The 20,028-nt window shown below is 60.2% G+C and overlaps 1 protein-coding gene across 1 annotated transcript in view; it reads left to right on the top strand.

The window, feature by feature from the left end:
* The first annotated feature begins 11,788 nt into the window (after window positions 1-11,788).
* LOC310919816 (microtubule-actin cross-linking factor 1-like) overlaps window positions 11,789-20,028 on the top strand; it is a 131,000-nt gene continuing 122,760 nt past the window's right edge. Inside the window, exon 1 of the mRNA XM_083879362.1 lies at window positions 11,789-11,900. Coding sequence (XP_083735488.1) covers window positions 11,807-11,900 — 94 coding nt within the window. The 5' untranslated portion in view covers window positions 11,789-11,806. The remainder of the gene's footprint in view (window positions 11,901-20,028) is intronic.

The following is a 20,028-nucleotide window of genomic DNA, read 5'->3' as shown; positions in this document are numbered from 1 at the left end:
TCCTTGGCTCTGTCTTGTCTTTTATTTTTGGGAAAAACACCCCATTTCCACATGGATTCAGAGTGGAAGTGGATGGATTCTGTACCTCTCCTGGCTTTTCAGTATGTGGGAGGCAGATTTTCTCACTAGGGGCTTTGAAATCCCGTATGCCAGCAGGATCCATGGAGTCCCTGGCACAGCCCAGGGGGTTTGCCCCACCCAAGGAGACTTTTTTTCCTTCCATTCCCCCCAAATTCCCTCAGTTTTGGAACAGCACTGAAGCAGGCGATTCCCTGGAAGTGGAGAGTGGGCAGCTCTGTGCTTTAATCCATGTTTTTAGTACTGGTGCTGGTGGAGTTAATGCTGGATCTTTGCTGTGAGATTCCTGAACCTGGCAAATCCCCCTACTGGGATGAAAAGGCTGAGCCCAGCCTGACCACCGGGCACCGGGGGCAGAGACATTCCAGGAGGGACATTCCAGACCCCTGCCCCAAGAGAGATCTGTGCTGCTCCTGGGGCATGAATCCCGTGGTGGGCACAGGAGCCCTCCTGGAGAGGAGTCTCATGGATCCCTGACTCCAGGGTTTGCTGTGCCCTTGGATATGAGGGATCACAGCTGGGTGCTGTTTTGGGGGGCTCTGAGCCATCCCAGAGTGTCCAGAGCAGGGATCTGAACCAGGAGAGCTTTGTTATTTCCTCTTTGAACAAAGTGCAGCGGAAGAAGCCCTTCCCTGGATTCCACAGGACAGCCATGGACAGCCTCAGGAGCCATCCCAGCAGGGTTTGAGCTTTTTCTGGGATTTCTGCTGCTCCTCAGCCATCCCCTGCCCCTCAGCTCCCTGCAAACCAGCCTCCCCAAGCAGTGCCCGAGGTTTTTCCCTTCCCCCAGCCCCAGATGGATCCATTAGGTCCCAGATGGATCCAGTGCTTCAGCCCAGATGGATTCCCTGTGCTCTGGCTGAGTCACGGCTGGGGCTGCAGCCATGATTCTCCCTGGCAGGAGGAGGGTGGCACTGGAGAGCTCCAAATTCTCAGTCTGGCTTCAGATCCTCTGAGCCAGAGGCAAATCCATGACCCAGGACTGGCTCTTCCCTGTGTCTGCCTTTGTTTGGCGCTGCTGATCCACACTCTGTCATGTGCATGTCCCTTTTTTCAATTTTTTTCCATCAGTTTTGATATTTTTCTCCTGTTTCCTACCCAAAGCAGGAATAACTGACCCAAGACCCCATCTTGGCTGGATCCTGGCTAATTCCTATCTGTCCTTGCAGTAATTGAGGGAGACTAATAATCCTCAGGGGTTCTGGTTGCTGCTTTAAATATGAAAACTCTGGTGGTGATGAGTTTGAGCAGAGGAGAACCAATGTCAGGATATCAGTGCTCCATGGAACTCAGCATTCCAGCTGAAAAAGTGGACAAGGAAGAGCTCTGAGTGAAGAGGGAAACACAGGGAAAATATGGGAGCCACGTGAGGTAAAGGGAATCAGGTGGAAAGGGACTGGGTAGGCTACGGAGCTGCCAGAACAAATAAAGGATGGATAAAGAGGGAAAATCATGCTGGGGATGGAAATCGAGTGGAGCTGTGGAGCCATGGGAGTTATTTTCCTCAGTGAATTGTCCTGGGGGAATCTGGGGAGGAGGAGGAGGGAGGGAGGGGATAGGACTGTGGATGGGGGATGTAGGGACCACATAGAACACCCTGAAAATCTGAGCAGGGCTGAGCTGTTCCAGGAGCTGTTTCCTCACCAAACCACACTGCAATTCCTCAGGCTCAGTCCCTGCGTTCCACCCATAGATGGAAATGTGGGAAGCCAGGAGGTCAAATCTTCATGAGCCTCTACACTTGTAATCACTCGTTATGATGATTAATTATTATCAATTATCCTTCCCTTTCCCAAAGAGAATGTGCACTGGTGGAGGCGCCAGGAATGCAGAGAAGACTTTGGGAATGACTTTTCTGATGGAGGCTTTGCCAGTGGCATCACAACTCCCTCGCAAACTGGATGTGAGGGCTGGTGACTCTCAGAGCCACGCAGCAGCACGGGCCAATGCTCCCAGGAATTGCTGTTTTGGGAGGAAAAAAAAAACCTGTTTTGATGAGGAAGTGTTGCTTTTCCAGGGAGAGGAGGGAAAAAAAAAACCAGGCTCAGCAAAAAGCTTGGCAGCTTGCTGGTGTGGAGAGTGACTCATCCCATCGAGTGCTCCAGATGTCAGAGGAAATATTGGGATGCATCTGAGCGTTCCTGGCTCCCAAGTGGCTCTTTAGATCCGTTCAAAATCCAATTGCTCCGGCGATCAGCGTTATCGCAGTGTGAAGGGAGCAGCCACAGCCAGGAGGATCCATTTGTTGGAATTAAAAGCTCTGTCAGGAATTTTGGCCAATAAAGGGAATAATCAAAGACCTGATGAAAATTATCAAATTCATGGAGAGATAAATAAAAAACAGCCTTTGGCTCTGCTGGGAGGAGACTGAGGCCGAGGCTCTGGCTGAGCAGCAGGGATCGAAAATGGATCTCATGCTCCCGACCAAGTTCCCCTGGGCAAAGGGATTTGGAGCATCCTCAGCTCCACAGTGTGGTTCACCACGAAGCCCTGAACAGGATCTATATCCAGCCTGTACCAGTTCCAAATTTCTGTTTTGCTCTTTGCCTTTTTTGTCGCTTTTTTGGCACGGGGTTGGTGCCACGTCCCGGCTGGGTAGGAGGCATGGGGCTGAGATATCTTCATGGGGATCTGCTTCTGCCATGGACATGACCATGGCTGGGCAGGAGTCAGTGAGGGCAGAGCACCATCCCTCCCCACAGCCCCTCATTCCTATTGTCCTACAACCCTGAGCCCGCAGGAGTGGGAGTTGGGGTCTGGGATTGGGCTGAGCCCCCACCTCCTGCAGCTCCCTGGATGCATCATCTGCAGTTCCTCTCTGCCTCGGAGAGGGGGAATAAACAACTCTCAGGAGATGAATAATTTATCAAAAGTCAAGGGAAAAAGGCAGGTTTCAGCCCTGGGCTTGGGCAGAGGTTTTAATGAGGGAGAGGGGACAGTTCTTGGGGAAGATCTGGGTTCTGGCTGATTTGCTCCCTGTGGATGTCCAAGGTCTCGGCACTTGGGGTCCCAGGGGTCCCCTCAATCCTGCTGAGCAGCGCAGGGACAGGGAAATGAAATGATTTAGGCAGGACCTGCCTCCCCCTTCCTCCTGAAATAACAATTCCCTATCTCCACGTAGGCAAAACAATGCAGGATCCTAACCCAGATTCGCAGCACAAATAATCCAGCACCTCGCGGCGCCGCGAGGGATTTTGGGAAGCGCATTTCGGGTGTGAGATCCACGCAGGCTGGAACAGGCGCCGTCTCCCAGCCGCCCGCGCTCCTCTGGGACACAGCATGCCTGGAATCGGCTGCGTTTGCCCCGGGAGCACCGTGAGGGAGGAGGCTGGTGACACGAGGTGACAAAGGCACACATCACCCTGCAGCCAGCACCGGACTTCCCGCAGCCGGCCGGGCCGTGAACCCTGCGAGGTGTCCCGAGGGCGAGTGGTGCCTGGTCACCAAGAGAGGGAGCAGGAGTGACCGAGGGTGTCACAGCATCACTCCGGCGTGTGCCGGGGGCCGGGCTGGCCGTGGCCGGGCTCTCTGGGCCGGCCCCGCTGCAGACACGCGGCTGAGCCGCCCAACCCGTCCGGGAGCTTTGGGAACGGCGCTGCGGCAGCGTCTGGCTCTTGAGGCGCTTCCCTCCTCCTCCTCCCAGCGCCTCTGGGGCCGCCGGCTCTGCCGAGATGAGCCTTCCCTGCTCCACGGCTCTCACGGGTTTTGGGGTTCCCCATAGTGATGGGAACCACAGCTGCACTCGAGTGCATCAGTGTCCAGTACGGACCCGACCACACACTCCAAGGGTGTGAGGCTTGCACAGAAAGTAGTGTCAGGGTGGCGCCGGGGTGATGGACCTGTCTCTGTCACCTGTCATTTGAGTGGTGGGACTGGTGCCAGCCCACAAGCACACTCCTTTCAGTACACCCTTTACTCTGCCCCCAGTTCCCCAGTCCGGCCTGGCTGCAGCCCATGAGGATTCCCAGGTCCCAGAACCCACACCCTCGTTCCTAACTGGAGCTCGTGTCTTCGAGGTCTTGCCCCTGCATCTGTGGGATCACCCCACCGGTGTATCCACACGCGGGCAGGTTTTGGCCAAGTGTTTCCTCCCCGTCCCTGCATCCGAGCGGGCAGGGCCGCAGGGCAACACGTGCTCCTCTCCAGCCACGTCCCAAGCGGCGTCCGAGGGCAGATGTCACCACACCCCACGCCCTGTGTCCTGCACCGCGTCCCACCCCCTCGCTGGAAGCACTCAGGAAAACACACACCGGGAAGCAGAGGTGTTGGGATGAGATCTGAAAACCGGCGGGGGAGAGATGCCCACGGGGCCCTCGGCTGCTCCGAGACCCCGGGGGGACTGGGGCGCCGGGCTTGGCCGGGCCGCTTGCGGCGCCGCGGAAGCAGCCGCGCTGGCCCGGGGCCGTGGCACGGAGCTGCTGCTGCTGCTGCTCGTTGGATGCCGCCGTCGGTGCGGGGCGGCTGGATTTGCCGTCAGCCGGAGCGGTTTATCCTGCTTCACTCCTGCCAAGCGGCTGGGGCTGTCCTGCAGCTCCGTCACCCCTTCGGGCTGCTCCTGGTGTCCCTGCCCGCTCCGCGGCTGGCGCTGGGACACATTCGGCTGCGGCTGGGATACCCGGCTGCCCTGCAGGTGAGGCCCTGGGCAGCGCACGGCTCTCCCAGCGCGGCCCTCCGGACCTTTCCCGAGCTTGTCCCCCGCACCCGCGTCCCCGGCGATGCGCTGCGGCTGCTGGCCTCGGTCCCCGATCGATGGGTGCTCTAATTACCCTGGGCCTGGGGGGATCCGGAGGATGAGGATGGAACGGGGATGATGGGAGGATGACGGGGGGATGGGGGGGGTTGGCTCTGTGGGGTGTGGGGAGCTGCTGTGTGGCTGGGCGAGACCCCCAGAGCAATGGGGGTGCAGAGTGGGGAGGCAGCAGGCGTTGGGGTGCCCTGAGGAGCACGGGCAGGTTGGCGGGCGCAGGGCGGGACCCTCGAGGAGGTTGCCCGGGGGTGCCCGGGGTGGAGGTGCCGGTTGTGCCGGCGCAGGGGCGGGCGGCGGGGCCGGTCCCGGGGCTGCGCGGGGCGGGAGGCGGCCGAGACCCCCCCCGCCGCTCTCCGCCGCCCGGTGGGCAGGGCCGGGCCGGGCCGGGGGAGGCGCCGCGGCGGCGGGAGCGCACGGCGGGGCCGAGAGCGGCCGGACCGGGAGCGCACGGCGGGGCCGGGCCGGCACCGGAGCGCCGCGTCCTGCCCGCGCCTAGTCGGTACCGGAACGCCGGCGGGGGGTGAGCGGGACCGGGGCTGCGGGCAGGGGGGGGTGCGCACCGGGGAGGGAGCCGGGAAGGGCGGTGGATGGAGCGGGGATGGGCCGGGGATGGAGCAGGAAAACGCAGGGTCTGAGCGGGGGATGAAGCGGGAAGGGAAGGACACAGGGATGCAGCGGGGATGGAGCGCGGAAGGGCGGCCGGTGGGGATGGGGTTGGACCGGGAAAGGGAGGCAGCAGCCGCCGGGGCTGGGCTGGAGCTGTGGGAACCGGAGGGTGCCGGGAGCGAGGGTAGGACCAGATGGGAGCAGGACCCAATGGGGGCCACACCGGGCCCGTGTGTCCCCGCAGAGCCGTGCCCGCACCCCGCTGCCTCCTGCACCTGCTGCCCCCCCGCCCGCGCCGCAAACCCGGTTCCAAGCCCCGCAGCCCCCGGCCCTGCCGCTCCCTGGGCACCGAACCCCGCCCGGCCCCGCACCCCCCCCCAGCCCCACAACCCTGGATCCTCCAAAAACAGGGCGCGGGCTGAGCCCCTCGGGGCTGCCAGGGGAGCGGCGGTTTTGGGCCGCGATTCATTTTTTCGCAGCTTTTCGATGGGGGGTGAATGACTCATGGAATCCTTTCTCCGTTTCTTTCAATGTTTTTTTGGGTCTCTTTGTTCCTGTTTTGCTGATTAAATGATGGGAATAAGGAAAGGCTCGGCGTGATGGAGGCGGCTCCTGCGCCGCGGCACATCGGTTGTAGGAGTCTCAGGCATTTTTTCCTGGCCGTGCTAGAGGACACAATGAGATTTATTTTAAATATGTCTCATGCAAGGTGCTTATTTGTCCAGCGTGTGTACGCGGCACAGCTCACTCCCGGCGTGCTCCAGAAACCATCTTCTTCTGCCATGATTAATAAGATTTTTAAAGCCATTCCCATTCTCAGAGGGGAAAAACCTGCCGGTACAAAGGGCAGAGCCGAGCTGATGCTCCTTCTTGTACTGAGCACAAAGAAATCGAGCTCAAAAGGTTGGACTTGGCTTTGTGGGAGTGAGCTCAGGGATTCCAGTGTGAGCTTTGCTGGTATAGAGGGGCAGCCGTGCCACTGTTCCCATCCCTGGGAACCCCAGCTGGGGGGAAACTGAGGCAGCATTCACAACCTCCAGGAGGATTGATTCACCTGGCCGAGAGGGCAGAGACACCCATGGTGGACGATCCCTTCTCCACCACCCCCAGCACCTGTGGCGGGAAGGGCCTGGTGGCCGGTGGCCCGGTGTTACATGCTGTTTGCTCCTTCTCCAGGGTGCTGCTGCTCGCGGGGACATCCTGCCCGCCCTCCTGCCCGTGCCCTGGGCCATGTCGTCCTCCGACGAGGAGACCCTCAGCGAGCGGTCGTGCCGGAGCGAGCGGTCGTGCCGGAGCGAGCGCTCCTACCGCAGTGAGCGCTCGGGCAGCCTCTCCCCCTGCCCCCCTGGGGACACATTGCCCTGGAATTTACCCCTCCATGAGCAGAGGAAGAGGAAGAGTCAGGATTCGGTGCTAGACCCGGCTGAGAGGGCTGTCGTCAGGGTCGCAGGTAAGGCAGAGCCTTGGTTCCCCCTCTGGGTGTCCCTGTGTTCCCCCGCAGTGACTTGGGGTCATCTCTGTACCCCAAGTACATCCCACTGCTCCTCAGGGAGCCTGGGGATGGATGGGGAGAGGAGGGGATGGATGGATGTAGCTCTGGTGGCCGAGGAGCAGGGTGGTGGTTTGCCTCTGCCATGGCTTTGTCCTCCCTAGGCTCGCCCTGGGCGGTTCATCCCTTCAGCACTGGGGTTAAGGGATGACTGGGAACCTCCAATTCACGGGTTGGGTGACATTAAAATGCTTAATTAAGGACTGAATGGTTCCTTGGTGGATCAATGCCCTTGGCTGAACTCCGTGGAGGAATTTGCCTGGGGAGGTTTGGAATTCCTCACCCAGGTGATGGAGCTGGGGCTGCTCCTTTGTGGTGCCCATCAGCAGCTCCATCACTGTGGCCATTGAGACATGCCGGTATCCCCGTGTGGCAGGGACAGCGCCTCGTATGTCCCTTTGCCTGCCGTGCTGCTGACCCAGTCATAGCTGAGAGAAGGGAGCAGGAATGGGAAGCAGGAACAATGACAGGGATGGACCCACCTTGGCTGATGGCTCCTTCTCCAAGCGCCAGTTGTGGAGTGGTGGGGACCCTGCTCCAGGATGGCTGGGGAGGGAGGATGGGGGAATTTGCTCAGGGTAGTGGCTCCAGGCACCAGAACTGGGATTTGATCTTCACTGGGGCCAAATGGCCATCAAGGGCTTTGATCTGTGTCTGCTGGAGTCTGTCCACATCTCCCGGTGCTCCAGGCGCCTTTGATCTTCTCCTGCTGGAGCAAATGGGGATTTGGGGATTCAGTACTGTGCTGAGGGACCCCTGCTGAGCCCTGGCCAGGCTGTCTCTGGCTGTTGCTCCAAGAGAAACGTGGGACTGGGCTTTAATCTGACTGGTGGGCGTCGGCACAAGGATGACAAACCCCTGAGGTGCCTGCTCTGCCAAGCCAGCCCCCAAACCTGCCCCAGTGCTGGGCTCACCGTCCTGTGGAGACACAGACTGGGAGCACTGGGAAGCAGGGACAGCAGCTGGCACAGGGGCACATGCCACCAGGTCAGGGGTGGCTGTGGGGTGCTGCTCCCTCCCTGCCTGGCTCCCCCATGGCGTGGGGGTGTGTGTGGTTCTGGCTGTGCTGTGGTGCCAGCCCGGGAATCTTGAGGCTGGAAGAACCAGTTGATTCAAATGATGGTTCTTGAGAATGAACCGTCTAGGGCTGGGATAGGCAAATGTGCAGGGTGTGGCTGGCCCTGCCCCAAATCCCAAATCCCTGGGGCTGGGAGATGGAGGGGAACCAGGATCCTGCCGTATTCACTGCTTCTCATGGACCCACTCTGCTCCAAAATCCTCATCCTCCCACACCCCAGGGATGGATTCTGCCAAGGCCCAGCAATTCCCCAGCTCTGTTTCTGCCCGGGATGCTGAGTGCTTGTCTTCACCCCGGCTGGATCCAACCCGTGATGAAAGGCAGGGGGATGTCACAAAATTCGGTCTCATGCAGATTCTTCATTAAAAATAACTCGAGAGGTGCAGTGAGACAGTGCTGAGCTGGGAAAAAAAGAGAAGAGTTTGGAGACAGTTTTGTGTCACCAAGTTTGAAAATGAGCTGAAATATTGATTCAGATCCTTGCATTATTCAGTGGGAATGTCTGCAGGGCGCTGGTTGCCCCAGTGCTTCTTCCCACTGGGATCAGGCTTGGGAGCAGGGATAGTGGCCTGAGGAATGTGCCCTGGGGTACCTAGCACCTCTCAGTGAGGTGACGGGAGGGTGATGGGGGCTCTGCTTTTTGGGATCCCCAGGAGGAGGCACCAGGGCCTGGGGGTGGAGCCTGGACATGATTTTGGGCTGGGGAGCCCCACCCTTGTGCCACCATGGACCCTGCACACATGACACAGAAGGAGTGGTACCTTTGTGGGGACACAGGGATCTTGGTTTTGGGGGGACAGAGATCTGGGGGGGCTCTTTCTCCTCGCTATCTGTGGGGCCCAGCAGTCTCTGCATCCCTTCTGGTCAGAGCCAAGGAAAGGAGGACACAGCCGTGCCCAGGGAGGGCCTTGGTGGGGGCTGGGATATGGCTGGCCCAGGTCTCCAGGCAGCTCTGGAGCCGTTCCCTGCTTTTCTGGCATCTCCTCGGGAGGCAGTGGTGGGAGGGGAGGGGGGGAGCAGGACGTGGAGGGTCAGAGTGTGACCCTTGGCCCTGCCTTGCTCTGTCTCACTCCAGGCGCTTGGCAGAGGGTGAGGGTGGGCGGGAGGTGCTGCTTTTTTGGGAAAAAAAAAAAAAAAACCGGCTCTTTCATCCCAAATCTGTTTGCACTTGGTGGGGCTGAGGCAGGAGGGGCCGGGGCACTCCGGGATGCCCGGGCTGAGCGGACAGGGGTGATGGACGAGGCGTCGCGAGGGCTTTCCAAGGGCTCTTTGAAAAGGTTCCTGGGAGTCCTTTGTCACCCGGGCGCGTCACCCGCGCCGCTGGCAGAGCCGGCGCTGGCTGAGGGAGGGAGCTGTGCTTCATCCCCGGGGACATGGGAACAAACCCCCTTGTTCTCCGCTGCCTTGGGAGCAGCGAAGCCGCCGGCTGGCGGGGCCGGGGCAGGCTCCGAGCAGCATTCCCGCTGCCCGAGGAGGAATCGCTGAGTGCCAGCTGGCCGGCACAGATTTCCCTTTCCCTGGGAACGCGTTTTTGGGTCAGAGGGATGTGGCGGGCACAGGCACCTCTGCAGGGCTCTGTGCCGGGCGGCTCCGCGGGCAGGGCCGGGGGAGCTGCGCCCCCGGGGCTGTTCCCAGGGGATTTTCTGGCCATTCCCAGCGGGATGCTCCGCTGAGGATGCGTGCCAGGCCCTGGCACCGCTGGGCACAAAGGCCCCGCCACGAGGTTGCCGCAATCTAAACCCTCCTCCCCACGGAGGCTCTGCCGAGGATGCAGCCGAGCACCGGCGCTCTGTGCCACGTTAATTACTTTTCCTAATTAAGGCGCCAAGCTGAAAGGGAGATGCCTCCAAAACCGGGATGAGGGGGAGATTTGTGTGACCCCACCCCAGGCTGGGGGCTGCAGGAGGAGGAAGATGGAGGCGCTGCCCCTGGACCCTCTTCATTCCCCGGAGGGATGCGGGGTACGGGCCCTCCCACCCTGAGGTGGCCCTGGGGTCCCTGGGCGGCGCTGGGGACACCCAGGGTGTCTGTCTGAGCGGGATGGGGCTTTTCTCGTTGCCGTGGTTACCCAGCCGGGCCCTCCAGTTGCCATGGGAACAGCGCGTCGGGGTGAGAAAGCAACATCATGAGATGGCCAAAAAAGGGGCCAGGATTTGCCCCAGTGAGGGGGGGGTTGAGTCCGGCGAGGGTCATGGTGAGGGGGTGCCCTGTGGTCTCGGCGGGGTGTGGGTGGGTATTGAGGGGACTGGGGTGTCCCCTGGGCTGGGGACAGCCACCCTCGTGCCCCCATAAGAGCAATTTCCAGGGGAGGTTTTGCTCCATCAGCTCAGCTGGGATTTTGGGGGAGTGAGTGGGGTTTCTGTGGATTTGGGAGTGCCAGGCTCTGAACCCACATTTCCCCATAGGGTTTGACTCTGCCTCACTGTTCCCCTTGGTGTGGCCTTTCCATCCCCTCCAAAATCCCCCAGCTGATTCTCAGGGCCTCCTTTGTCCTGCCCATTCCTCACCAGGTGATGCTGAGGGGTCTGCACTCCCCCACAGCCCCTCCAGGCAGTGCCAGGGGGTCTGGCTGTCCCTGGTCACAGCTTCCAGCCAGGATCACTGCCCGGGGGATCCGCAGGGGCTCGGCAGCACCCCCAGCTTCTCCCATGCTGGGGGAGCAGCAGGATCCCCATCCTGAGGGTAGCAGGACTGGGGACAGCTGAGGTGAGGCACTGGGTACAGTGGGATCTGCTGGGACGTACTGGGATGAACTTTCTGGACTCACTGGGATGTGCCAGCAGCATAAATTGTCACTAGGGGGTCTCTGGGTGACTGTGTGGAACTGGGAGGCCACGGCATCACATCCGGGCAGTGTCGTTCCCCCCCTCCCAAGGTGTCACCCCTGGTGTCAGTCCCGCTGTCACCCCTCTGTTGTCACCCCCTGGTGTCACTGCCTGTGTCAGTCACCCTCCGGTGTTGTCCACGATGTCACTCCCAGTGTCACCCCCTGGTGTTGTTCTTGGTATCACCCCCAGTATCACTCCCAGTGTAACCTCCCGGTGTCACACATACAGTGTCACCTCCTGATGTCGTTCCTGGTATCGCAGCCATTGTCACCCCCGGTGTCACCCCGGTGTCACCCCCAGTATAATGGCCAGTGGCACCCCCGGTGTCACCCCCAGTGTAATTCCCGATGTCAACCCGGTGTCACCCCCAGTGTCACAACCTGGTGTCACCCCAGTATAATCCCGATGTCACCCTGGTGTCACCCCCCCGTTGTCCCCTTGCCCCTCCCGCCCGGTGCTGCCCCGAGCGGCCGCCAGGGGTCGCGGCGGGCCCGGGGCGACAGCCAGGGGGCGTGGCCTATTCGGGGTTGTGGCCTCATTGGGGCGGAGCAATCACGGCCCGGTGGGCGCGGCCTATTCTGATGGGCATGGTCATAGGCGTGACCACCATAATTTTGGCGTCTGGGGCGTGTCCAGGGGCGTGTCCCCATCCATGGGCGGTCACCGGGCCGGTGGGAGCGTCCCGGGAGACATGGGCGGGTTCCCGGGGCGGGTCCCTGTCGGTGGGTGAGTCCCGATGGCGATGGGCGGGTCCCGATGGCGATGGGCGGGTCCCGATGGCGATGGGCGGGTCCCGATGGCGATGGGCGGGTCCCCGGGGCGGGTCGGTCCCGGGCGCGGCGCGGCGGAAGCGGCCCCGGCACAGACGGGCCCTGGCCGCGCCGCCGGCAGCTGCGCCCAGCCCGGGCACAAAGGCCGCCATGGCCGGGTACGTGCCGGGGCTGCTCCCGGCCAACCGCAGCCAGGAGAAGGAGTTCGTGCAGGCCTACGAGGACGTGCTGGAGCGCTACAAAGGTACCGAGCCCGCTGGGGCCGCGCCCGGGCCTGGAGCGCGCCGGGGCCGCCCCGCGGGGCTGAACCGGCGCCGTCCCGGAGTCTGTCCCGAGCTTTTCCTGTGCCTTTCCGGTGTTTTCCCTGTGTTTTCTCGGTGCCTGCGGCCGGAGCGCTTGCGGGGTGGATGCTCGGGGGCAGCAGCATCCTCGGGGAGCGCGGTGTCCCCGCGTGGGGTGTGCTGATCCCAGCGTCCCCAGCATGGGGACAGCGTCTGAGCGTCCCAGGTGTCCCCTGCGTGAGGGGCCCGCGGCTCCTGGGTGGGCTGTGTGAGGGAGCAGCGTGGCCGCGTGGGGTTCCTGGGTGCCGCGGCTCCTGCGTGGGCTGCCCGTGGGCTCAGCATCTCTGCGTGCGCTGCCCGAGGGATAAGCGGCGCTGCTGTCCCCAGCGTGGGATGTCTGGGAGTGCTCGCCAGCCCTGCGTGAGGTTCCCACATCCCCTGGGTGGCTTTCCGAGAGTTGTGGAGTCCCCGTGTCCCTCCCATGGGGTGCCCAGCATCCCAGCCGGGCACCCCGTCGCTCGGAGCAGCACGGAATCCCTCATCCCTGTGGCCTCACCCGCGGTGCCACAAGGGGTGTGGGGACCCATCCGTGTCCCCACAGCCCCCCAGTGCCGCCGGGGGCCCTCGCTGAGCCGCAGCCGGGCAGGGATGAGGGGCCCAGGTGGTGCCGAGGCCGGTGCCGGTACCGGCAGTGAGTGTGCAGTTTTGATGTCAGCAGCTCATCCCCGGCAGCTGTGTGCGTTCCCATTCTTCTGCTTGTTATTATTATTTGTTTTTCTCCTCCTCCCCGCTGCAGCGCTAGGCTTGTCCTGGAGCCCAGATTCCAGCCCCACAGGGCTCCCAGCGCTCTGTTTTATAAGTTTAGCGGCCAAGTATCTTTAAAATGCGGATGGCCGGGCCGAGAGGAGTTTCCTTTTCCTTTCCGCCTGCGGAGAAAGGGGAATAATGGATTCCTCGGCTCTCTGATTCAGGGGTGCCACTCAGACATCTCAGAGGTGGGAGAGATGTGCAGCCTCTGCAGGGAGCAGGGAATAAAACCTCATCAGGTGCCTTGGAAAGCCTCTGGGAAACTTGGGGTCGTCCAAGTACTTGACAAACTTTATTACTAAAAAGCTGCTTTGATGTAGTTGGGTTCAGCGTGGAGACGCGGATGGCAGCGCTGGCGTGGAAGGTGCTGCTGTTTGCATCGGGTTTGCTTTGTTCCAGAAAAGAAATGGAAATTCCAGAGCCTTGGTCCAGCTGGAGCACCCCAGGCACCTGGGCTCCCCTTGCCTGCTCCCTGCTGTGGCAGCTGGTGCCTTCCACGAGCAATTGGGGTCTTCTGGGAAGGAGTTTTTCTAGGGAATACCTGATTTTTGCACTGGGATATGGTAGAAAGCTGGTGTTAACTTGGAAATACCCTGCTGGGTGTTGTTGGAGCTTGTTTGTGGCATAGGGGAAATGAGTGTTTATACTCCATAGAAGTTTTCCTTTGCTTTTGACCCCTTCCCTACTCCCTACCCCTCCTGGAACATCCCACCAGTGCTGCAAGGGCTGAGTTGAAGCCCCAGTTTGGGTTGTTTGGGATTGAGTTGGTGGATTTGTTGTCTCTTCCCTGTTATTCCCCACTGCAGCTCCTGTAAGCCGTTTGGTTTTTCCTGTCCAGAACAAGTTTTCCACTGGCTCATCCCCTCCCCCTCTTAATCCTGCAAAAACAGAGTTTTCACTGAAATGGGACTGCTGAGGGCCGAGTGGAGAGACCTGTGGTGTTGGTGTCCAGCTTGTGGTGGCCACCCTGGACCTGCCACATCCAGCAAGGAGGACAAGGAGGACACTTGGCACTGCCAGAGCCAGGATTGCAATTGCGTTTCTCTTAAACAGCACCACTAAACACTCTAAAGAATCCCAATTTGAGCAGCAAGGCCTCTGCTGTCGAGCGAGCCAGGACAGGTCCAGAGACACAGAGAGCAGCAGCACAGGAAAGGTCTCAGAGCAGGCTGCGAGTCCTGATTTTCCCTGGTGAGCAGGAGTGAAGCAGCTGGCAGATCCCCGTGATTCCTTTTTTTCTAAGAACACCCACCCTCGGCAGCGGGGTGCTGGGGAGTTGTGCAGCAGCACTGCGGCGCTGGGGCTGGCTGGGATGCTCCTGATCCCTGGGCATGCTGGGGGAGGACGTTTTCATCAGCGCTGCGGGGGCACCCACCTGCTGTGTCCTGCTCCTGAGGGGGTGGCTTCAACCAGAGGATAGGGCTAAAAGTGGAGATTTTGGGGGTGGTGACTCCGGTGCTGTCTCAGCGCTTCCCTGGCTCTCACTTCCTTCAGGTGTCCTCAGGGTTGTGCTGTCTGGGACAGCTGGGAGGTCCCCAGTGCCACCACATCTTCACCAGTGTGGCCCAGTTGAAAGCCAGCAGGCCAGTTCCCTGTGAGGATTCCAGCCCGTCTTACCTCATCCCTGGATCACAGTGCCGTGGCACGTGCTGGGACCTGCCGATCCCAGTGGGAATGACGGCATTGGCGTGGCGATGGTGGAGCTTTTTGGACACCTCTCTTTTGGGGTCTGGGCAGGAAGGGGAGTCTCTGTCAGCCCAGCAGCTGAAGCCACTCTCCATTCCCATGGCAGCCTCCTGTTGTGTTTTGGAGCGTGCTGAGCCTCGTTGCCCCCCTTGGAAAATCAGGAGCCAGCACATGGAAATCATGGCCCTGTGCTGAGCAGCCCCCGGCAGCTCAAGGGTGCCGGCAGCTCTGCCAAGCTCAGAACACAGGTCATGCTTCCCCTGCTCACAGCTCTGTAAACATTAACTAATCAATCCTGGTGAAATCCTTTCTTTCTCGTAATTAACTGGAGGTTTTTTTGGGATTGGGAGTAGAAAACCTGGAGCTGTGGCATCTCAAAAGTTTTTCCCCGCTCCCGGCGCTGTCTCTGCCTGCTCCGTGGTGCCCGGCACGTGGCCTGGCTTGTTTGGACTGGGACAGCACAGGGTGGTTTGTCACCTTGGTTGAGTAACCTGGCTTTAGGAAGGAGGAGGGAACACCTCCCAAGGACTGGAGGAGACTCTAGGGTGGGCATGAGAGGTTGATTTATACAAGAGACCCTTGTATAAATCAACCAGGACTCATTCCCGTTGGGACTGGAGCCTTCCTGGTGCTGGGTGGCATTCCTGACCATGCCCATCTCTGAAGAACCTCCTTTTGTCCCACTTGTGGCTGGTGTTGTGCCACAACAAATGCACCTGGACATGTTTGGGGACTCAGAGATGCCTTGATCCTTGAGCCAAGCAGCTCTCCCAGTGTGGAGCCACCTCCTGATGCAAGGGATTGCTGGGAGATCCATCCCACGAGGATAAACATCACTCCTGGCTGGTGCTGAGTGGGCTGCACGAGGCCTCTGTGGCCTGTGACAGCATTGCGTGGCATGGTGGTGACTCCTCAGTGGGGGAGAGGAAGCCCTTCTTCCTCTTCATCCCTCAGGAGGAAGGTTGGCCAAGTTCCACTTTTGGAGTGGCGAGTCCCTGGCTGGAGGAAGTGTGGGAGAAGCTGGGCTGGAAGCCATGGGATTTTCCACCATTGGGTGAATAACCCTGGTTTTTGTGGGGGTCATTGGCTTCTCTGGCATGAGAGGGCAAAAGAGGGGTTCAGGAAGATGGCAGGAGCCTGGGGCAGCCCTGGATGTCCGAGGTGGAGCCCCCAGCACTGGGTGCAAGGAGCTGTTTTGCTCATGCTTGTTTTGGCCAGTGGGGAAATGGGGCTGGTGGTGTTGCAGGTGACAGGATCCATCCCACCTGGCCTGGCTGGCTCTCTGCATGGAGTCATCCTAACTCCAAGGCCCAGCAGTGCCTCCTGGGTTGGGATTGCCTGGCAGAGAGGCGTGTGCCTCCCCCCATCCCACAGGGATCAGCGGAAGCCATGGCCAGAGTGTCCTGGTGCCCTGCTAATGAACCAGAACCATGGCTGAGCCCTGCTCTCACAGCTCCTGCGGCTGTTGGCTGCTTCTCCTCCTTTCCGTGTGCCTCTGACCCAGAGAGAAAATCCCCTGGGAGGGCAGGGGGGTGGCTGCAAGGTGGCCTCATCTGTGGTACCTCGCTGGCACCATCACTGGGACGTGGCCGCTGGTGCGCAGGGCTGTGCTGGAAAGGCTTTGATCTCTCAGCATGCCGAGCCTTTGGAAAGGGCTGGGGCTGTTCTCTGCCTGCTCTCCTCAGCTCTGCATTCCCGTGGAGCCTTTTCCTTCCCGGCTCATGCTTCGGGGTGAGACCGGAGTCTTTGACCTCCGTCTGCTGGGTCCCAGCCAAGCTCCTTTCCAGGCTCGTCTCGCTTGTGTCAGCTAAGTTTAGACTGCTCTGGACATACCGTGGCTGATGCCAGCGGCAAGGAACCATCCAGAGGGAAGTAAAACAAGAGGTTTTATTTAAATTTCAAGTGTCTTAACACCATTGTTTGAATATCCGGGTGATGAGTGCCTTTTTTATGGACCTGAAATGGATGAATCCAGGCTGCGGGAGCAGCAGGGTGCTGCAGGTTCCAGTTCCTCCTGTCTTCCTGCGGAGAGAGGCTGTGCTGGAGCTCGAGGAAGGCCTGAAGGAGACTGGTCCGTGCTGGGATTTGTGGATACAGCTCCATCCTCCTCCACAGAGGGGCTGTGAGCCTTGCCTGGACCATGGGCTCAGCCTGGCTGGTTCCTGCACGGGGCAGTGTTTCGCTGCCGGCTGGAGCAGGAGGGCCGGGACAGGCGTGGGGTAATGGGAAGATGCACGGAGCAGCTGGGAAAGCAGCACAGGGAAACCCTGGAAGGGGGGACCTCACTCCCTGAGCTCAAATAATCCATCCCTTCCCAATCCTCTCCGTGGCTCTGCCGTGCCCAGGGCGTCGCTACTGTGGAAGCTCAGTGCTGTGGCCAGATCTTAGCAACGCCAGCTGAGTTTTCCGAGGCAGGTGAAGCAATCGCTGCCCTGGGGAGAGGCGGTGCAGAGGTGCTGGCACACCTGGGATGGGGCCGGGAGCGGGGACGCAGCGGGAGCTCTGATTGCCGGGGCTGGTCATCCGTGCTGTGCCCCCCGGCAGTAGGTGAAGCCTCCCAGGTCCATGGGCAGGACCAGCAAACCGGCTCCTCTCCTCATCCCTGATTGCTCACACCTTTCCCATCCCATCCCATCGGAGGCTGCGGGTGGGGTGGGAACCAGCAGAGCCGGTGCTGGGAGGTGGTGGGTGAGCAGGGGTGGAGCTGATCTCCCCAGCACACCCCTCAGCCCTGCTGGATGCTGTCCTTGAGATCTCCCTTTCCTTCCAGAAGGTCTTTCTTCCCGGGAAAACTCCAGATTTAACCTCTCAGCACTGCCCTGTCTGGAGGGGTCTGGGCTCGCTGCCGGGTTTGGGGATGTTCAAACAGCCTCCAGCTTGGAGAGGGAAACCGCCAAGGAAATTCCCTGCACGGAGGATGCTTGTGTTAATGAGCTGGGAAGTTTAACTTCCAAGCTCCTGTGGTGGGGTTTTGTGTGTCTGGATGGATCCCACCCGGCTGGGGGGGCCGGGGAGGGGGATCCTCCAGCCTCAGCTTCCCGCAGGGATGTGTGGTGGGGTGGGAGGCTGAGTGATCAGATTTGATGTGTGTTTGGCCATGGACATGGTAAAATGAGTCCTGGGATGTGATCTGAGATGTGTGTCCTGCCTCTGGGTCAGATAAGCCCAGAGATTCGTGGAATGGGGGTGGGGGTGGCGGGGGGGGGGGGGAGGGAAGTGGGAGGGAGGCTCTTGGGCAGGGTGGTTTGGGAGATTCCAGGTGAGAAGCAGGATGCTGATCCTGGCAGGATGGGCTGCAGCTCCCTGTCACCCCTCAGAGCACAGCCTGGCTCTGTGGCTGCCAGCAGAGGTGGGATAGGTCTGGCTGCAGGGCCTGTGCCTGGAGTGTCCCTTTGTCACCCAGTGTTTATCAGTGCTCTGAGCCAGCGAGCTCCGGGCGCTGGGAGGCCACAATTGTGTTTATTTTGTTGTTTTCCTGTGCGTGACAAGCCTGTATTTCCATTTTTCATTTCCTGTTGAGCCCTGTTTCCCTCCGGTAAGTCCCAGCCTGCCCTCCTCTGCTTAGATGAGCATTTTTTTTAATGATGCTGGGGAAGCTTTTTCAGCCTCCCACAGGTGATGAGTGCTGTGTTTTGCACCTCTGCAGCACCTTGCGTGGGCTGTGTTCTCTCCCAGCTTCTGTTTTGCCCACCTTGAGCCCTGCTGGGAGCCTTTTGCTCTTCCTCAAGCTCTGCTGGGACCCCTGCCCAGGCTGGGGGTGTAATCCTGGCATGGCTGGGATTGAAACCAGCTCCTTCTCCAGATCTCTTGCTCTGCCCTTGCTCCCCCCAGCCACCCACCCCACTCCTGCAAAGCCATGGAGCTGTGCCTTGATCCCAGTGGGATTTTCATGCCGTGTCAGGGTGAGACTCATCTTGGTTTTTATTAATCGTTTTTCGGGTCCGTTGTGGCCCTACAGAAATGCTTTTGCCAGCAGCTTATTCTTCCGTGCAGAGAACTGTATACAAGGGCTCCCTTGGCTGGGAGATTCCAGCTGACCTTGGGCAGTTTTGCTCCCGGTAAATCTATCCTGGGGGAGCGACTCCTTTCCGTGCTCAGCGGGGTCGGGAAGTCTCCCCAGCCCGGTGGTCCCTCTCTGCACGTGCTGCCCCGCCAGCTAATGAGCGTTAATTAATGCCCCCCCACACCACACCTCTCCTTCTGGCATGTTCGGTTGACACAGTGATGTTGGGGACAGCTGGTGTGGCCCTGTGACCCCGCTGGGGGCTCGCCAGGGCGGTGACGGTGCAGCCTTAAGGCTGTCCCTAAATAAATCCATGCTGCACCCCAGGATCACACCTCCATTCCCTGCCTCTGCCAACATCCCTGGCGTGGCTTGAACGACCCCCTCCCCAGTCCTGAGGCTGGTGGGGTCTCCCAGCATCCCCTCAGCTCCGGGGTGACAGCGGTGGGGACAGCCATGGGGTGGCACGGGAGGTTTCAGTGCAGGCGCCTCCAGACGCTGCTGCCTGTGGAGATATTTCATCCTGGCCGGCTGTTTGGGATGCTTCTCGTTCCTGCTGGGAGGGCAGTTGCTGTGCTGGGAGATCTGGGATTCCTGGATGTTTCGGGAGCTGGGGGCTCCCCTGACTTCCCCCCTCCCTCTCAGTCTCAGTGTGCTGATCGAGCCAGCTGGAGCGATCTTCCCTCCTCCAGGAATTCCTGGCGTTCCCGGCAGAGGGGAGAAGGAGCTGAGATGCTTGGGGATGGGATCTGGTGGCGTCAGACCCGCTTTCCATTAACCCCCTCTGGACAGGAGGAGGGAAGTGGCCTTCTCCCCATCAAGGCAGGGTTTGGGGGAACTCTGGGTGATTTCACTGCATCTCCTTCCTGCTGCTGGAATTTTGGAGCAGCTGCCTGCTTGCTGTGTCCAGTGGCCATCCTGGTGAGGTCTGGTCTCTCCCCTTTGATGGGAAGGAGAGGATGGATGTAAACAGGGTGGGATCTCACTGTCCCCCTGTGATGGGCTTAGCTCTCCGTGCCTGTTGGGGAGTGTTGGAGGGGAAGGACCTAACGTCCCCTTGTGTCCCCTCCATGGGGCTGTTCCCACCCTTCATTCTCACAGTCCCTTTGTCAGCAAGGATCAAGATTTCCATCCCCCCCCTTTTTTTTTTTTCTTCCTTTAGAGGAAAATTCCATTGTGCTATTTTTAGTGGTGACAACTTGGCTTCTCACAACAACTTTCATTCTGCTGCCGGTGCTGCCGGTGGGCACGGGGGGATGGCTGGGAATGACCCTGTGATGCCAGGGATGCAGTGGGCACCTCCAGATCCTAAATCCAGGCTCTTCATGTGTCCCTCCTTGGTGACTGGATCAGCTCCTGCATCAGCTCCTTGCTGGGATGAACGGATGTCACCTCCATCCCAGCGGGGCCAGGGGTTCAGAGGGTGCTGGGGTGATCAGAGTGTAGAGAAGGCACCTCATCACCTGCCCCCTCCTTTCCAACTGGGAGCTCCCTGAGGGAATTTTGGCTCCCTGGTTCTCAGCTGTCAGGGGCATAAGCAGCAACTGGCCTGCTGGGTTTGCTCTGCTAGCCATGCAAAGCGATACCCATGGTGT

Source organism: Zosterops lateralis (genome assembly GCF_965231275.1).
Source record: "Zosterops lateralis genome assembly, chromosome: 28".
Classification (NCBI taxonomy): Eukaryota; Metazoa; Chordata; class Aves; order Passeriformes; family Zosteropidae; genus Zosterops; species Zosterops lateralis.
The sequence above is the reverse complement of the archived record's forward strand: the minus strand, read 5'-3'. Positions and strand labels throughout refer to the sequence as shown.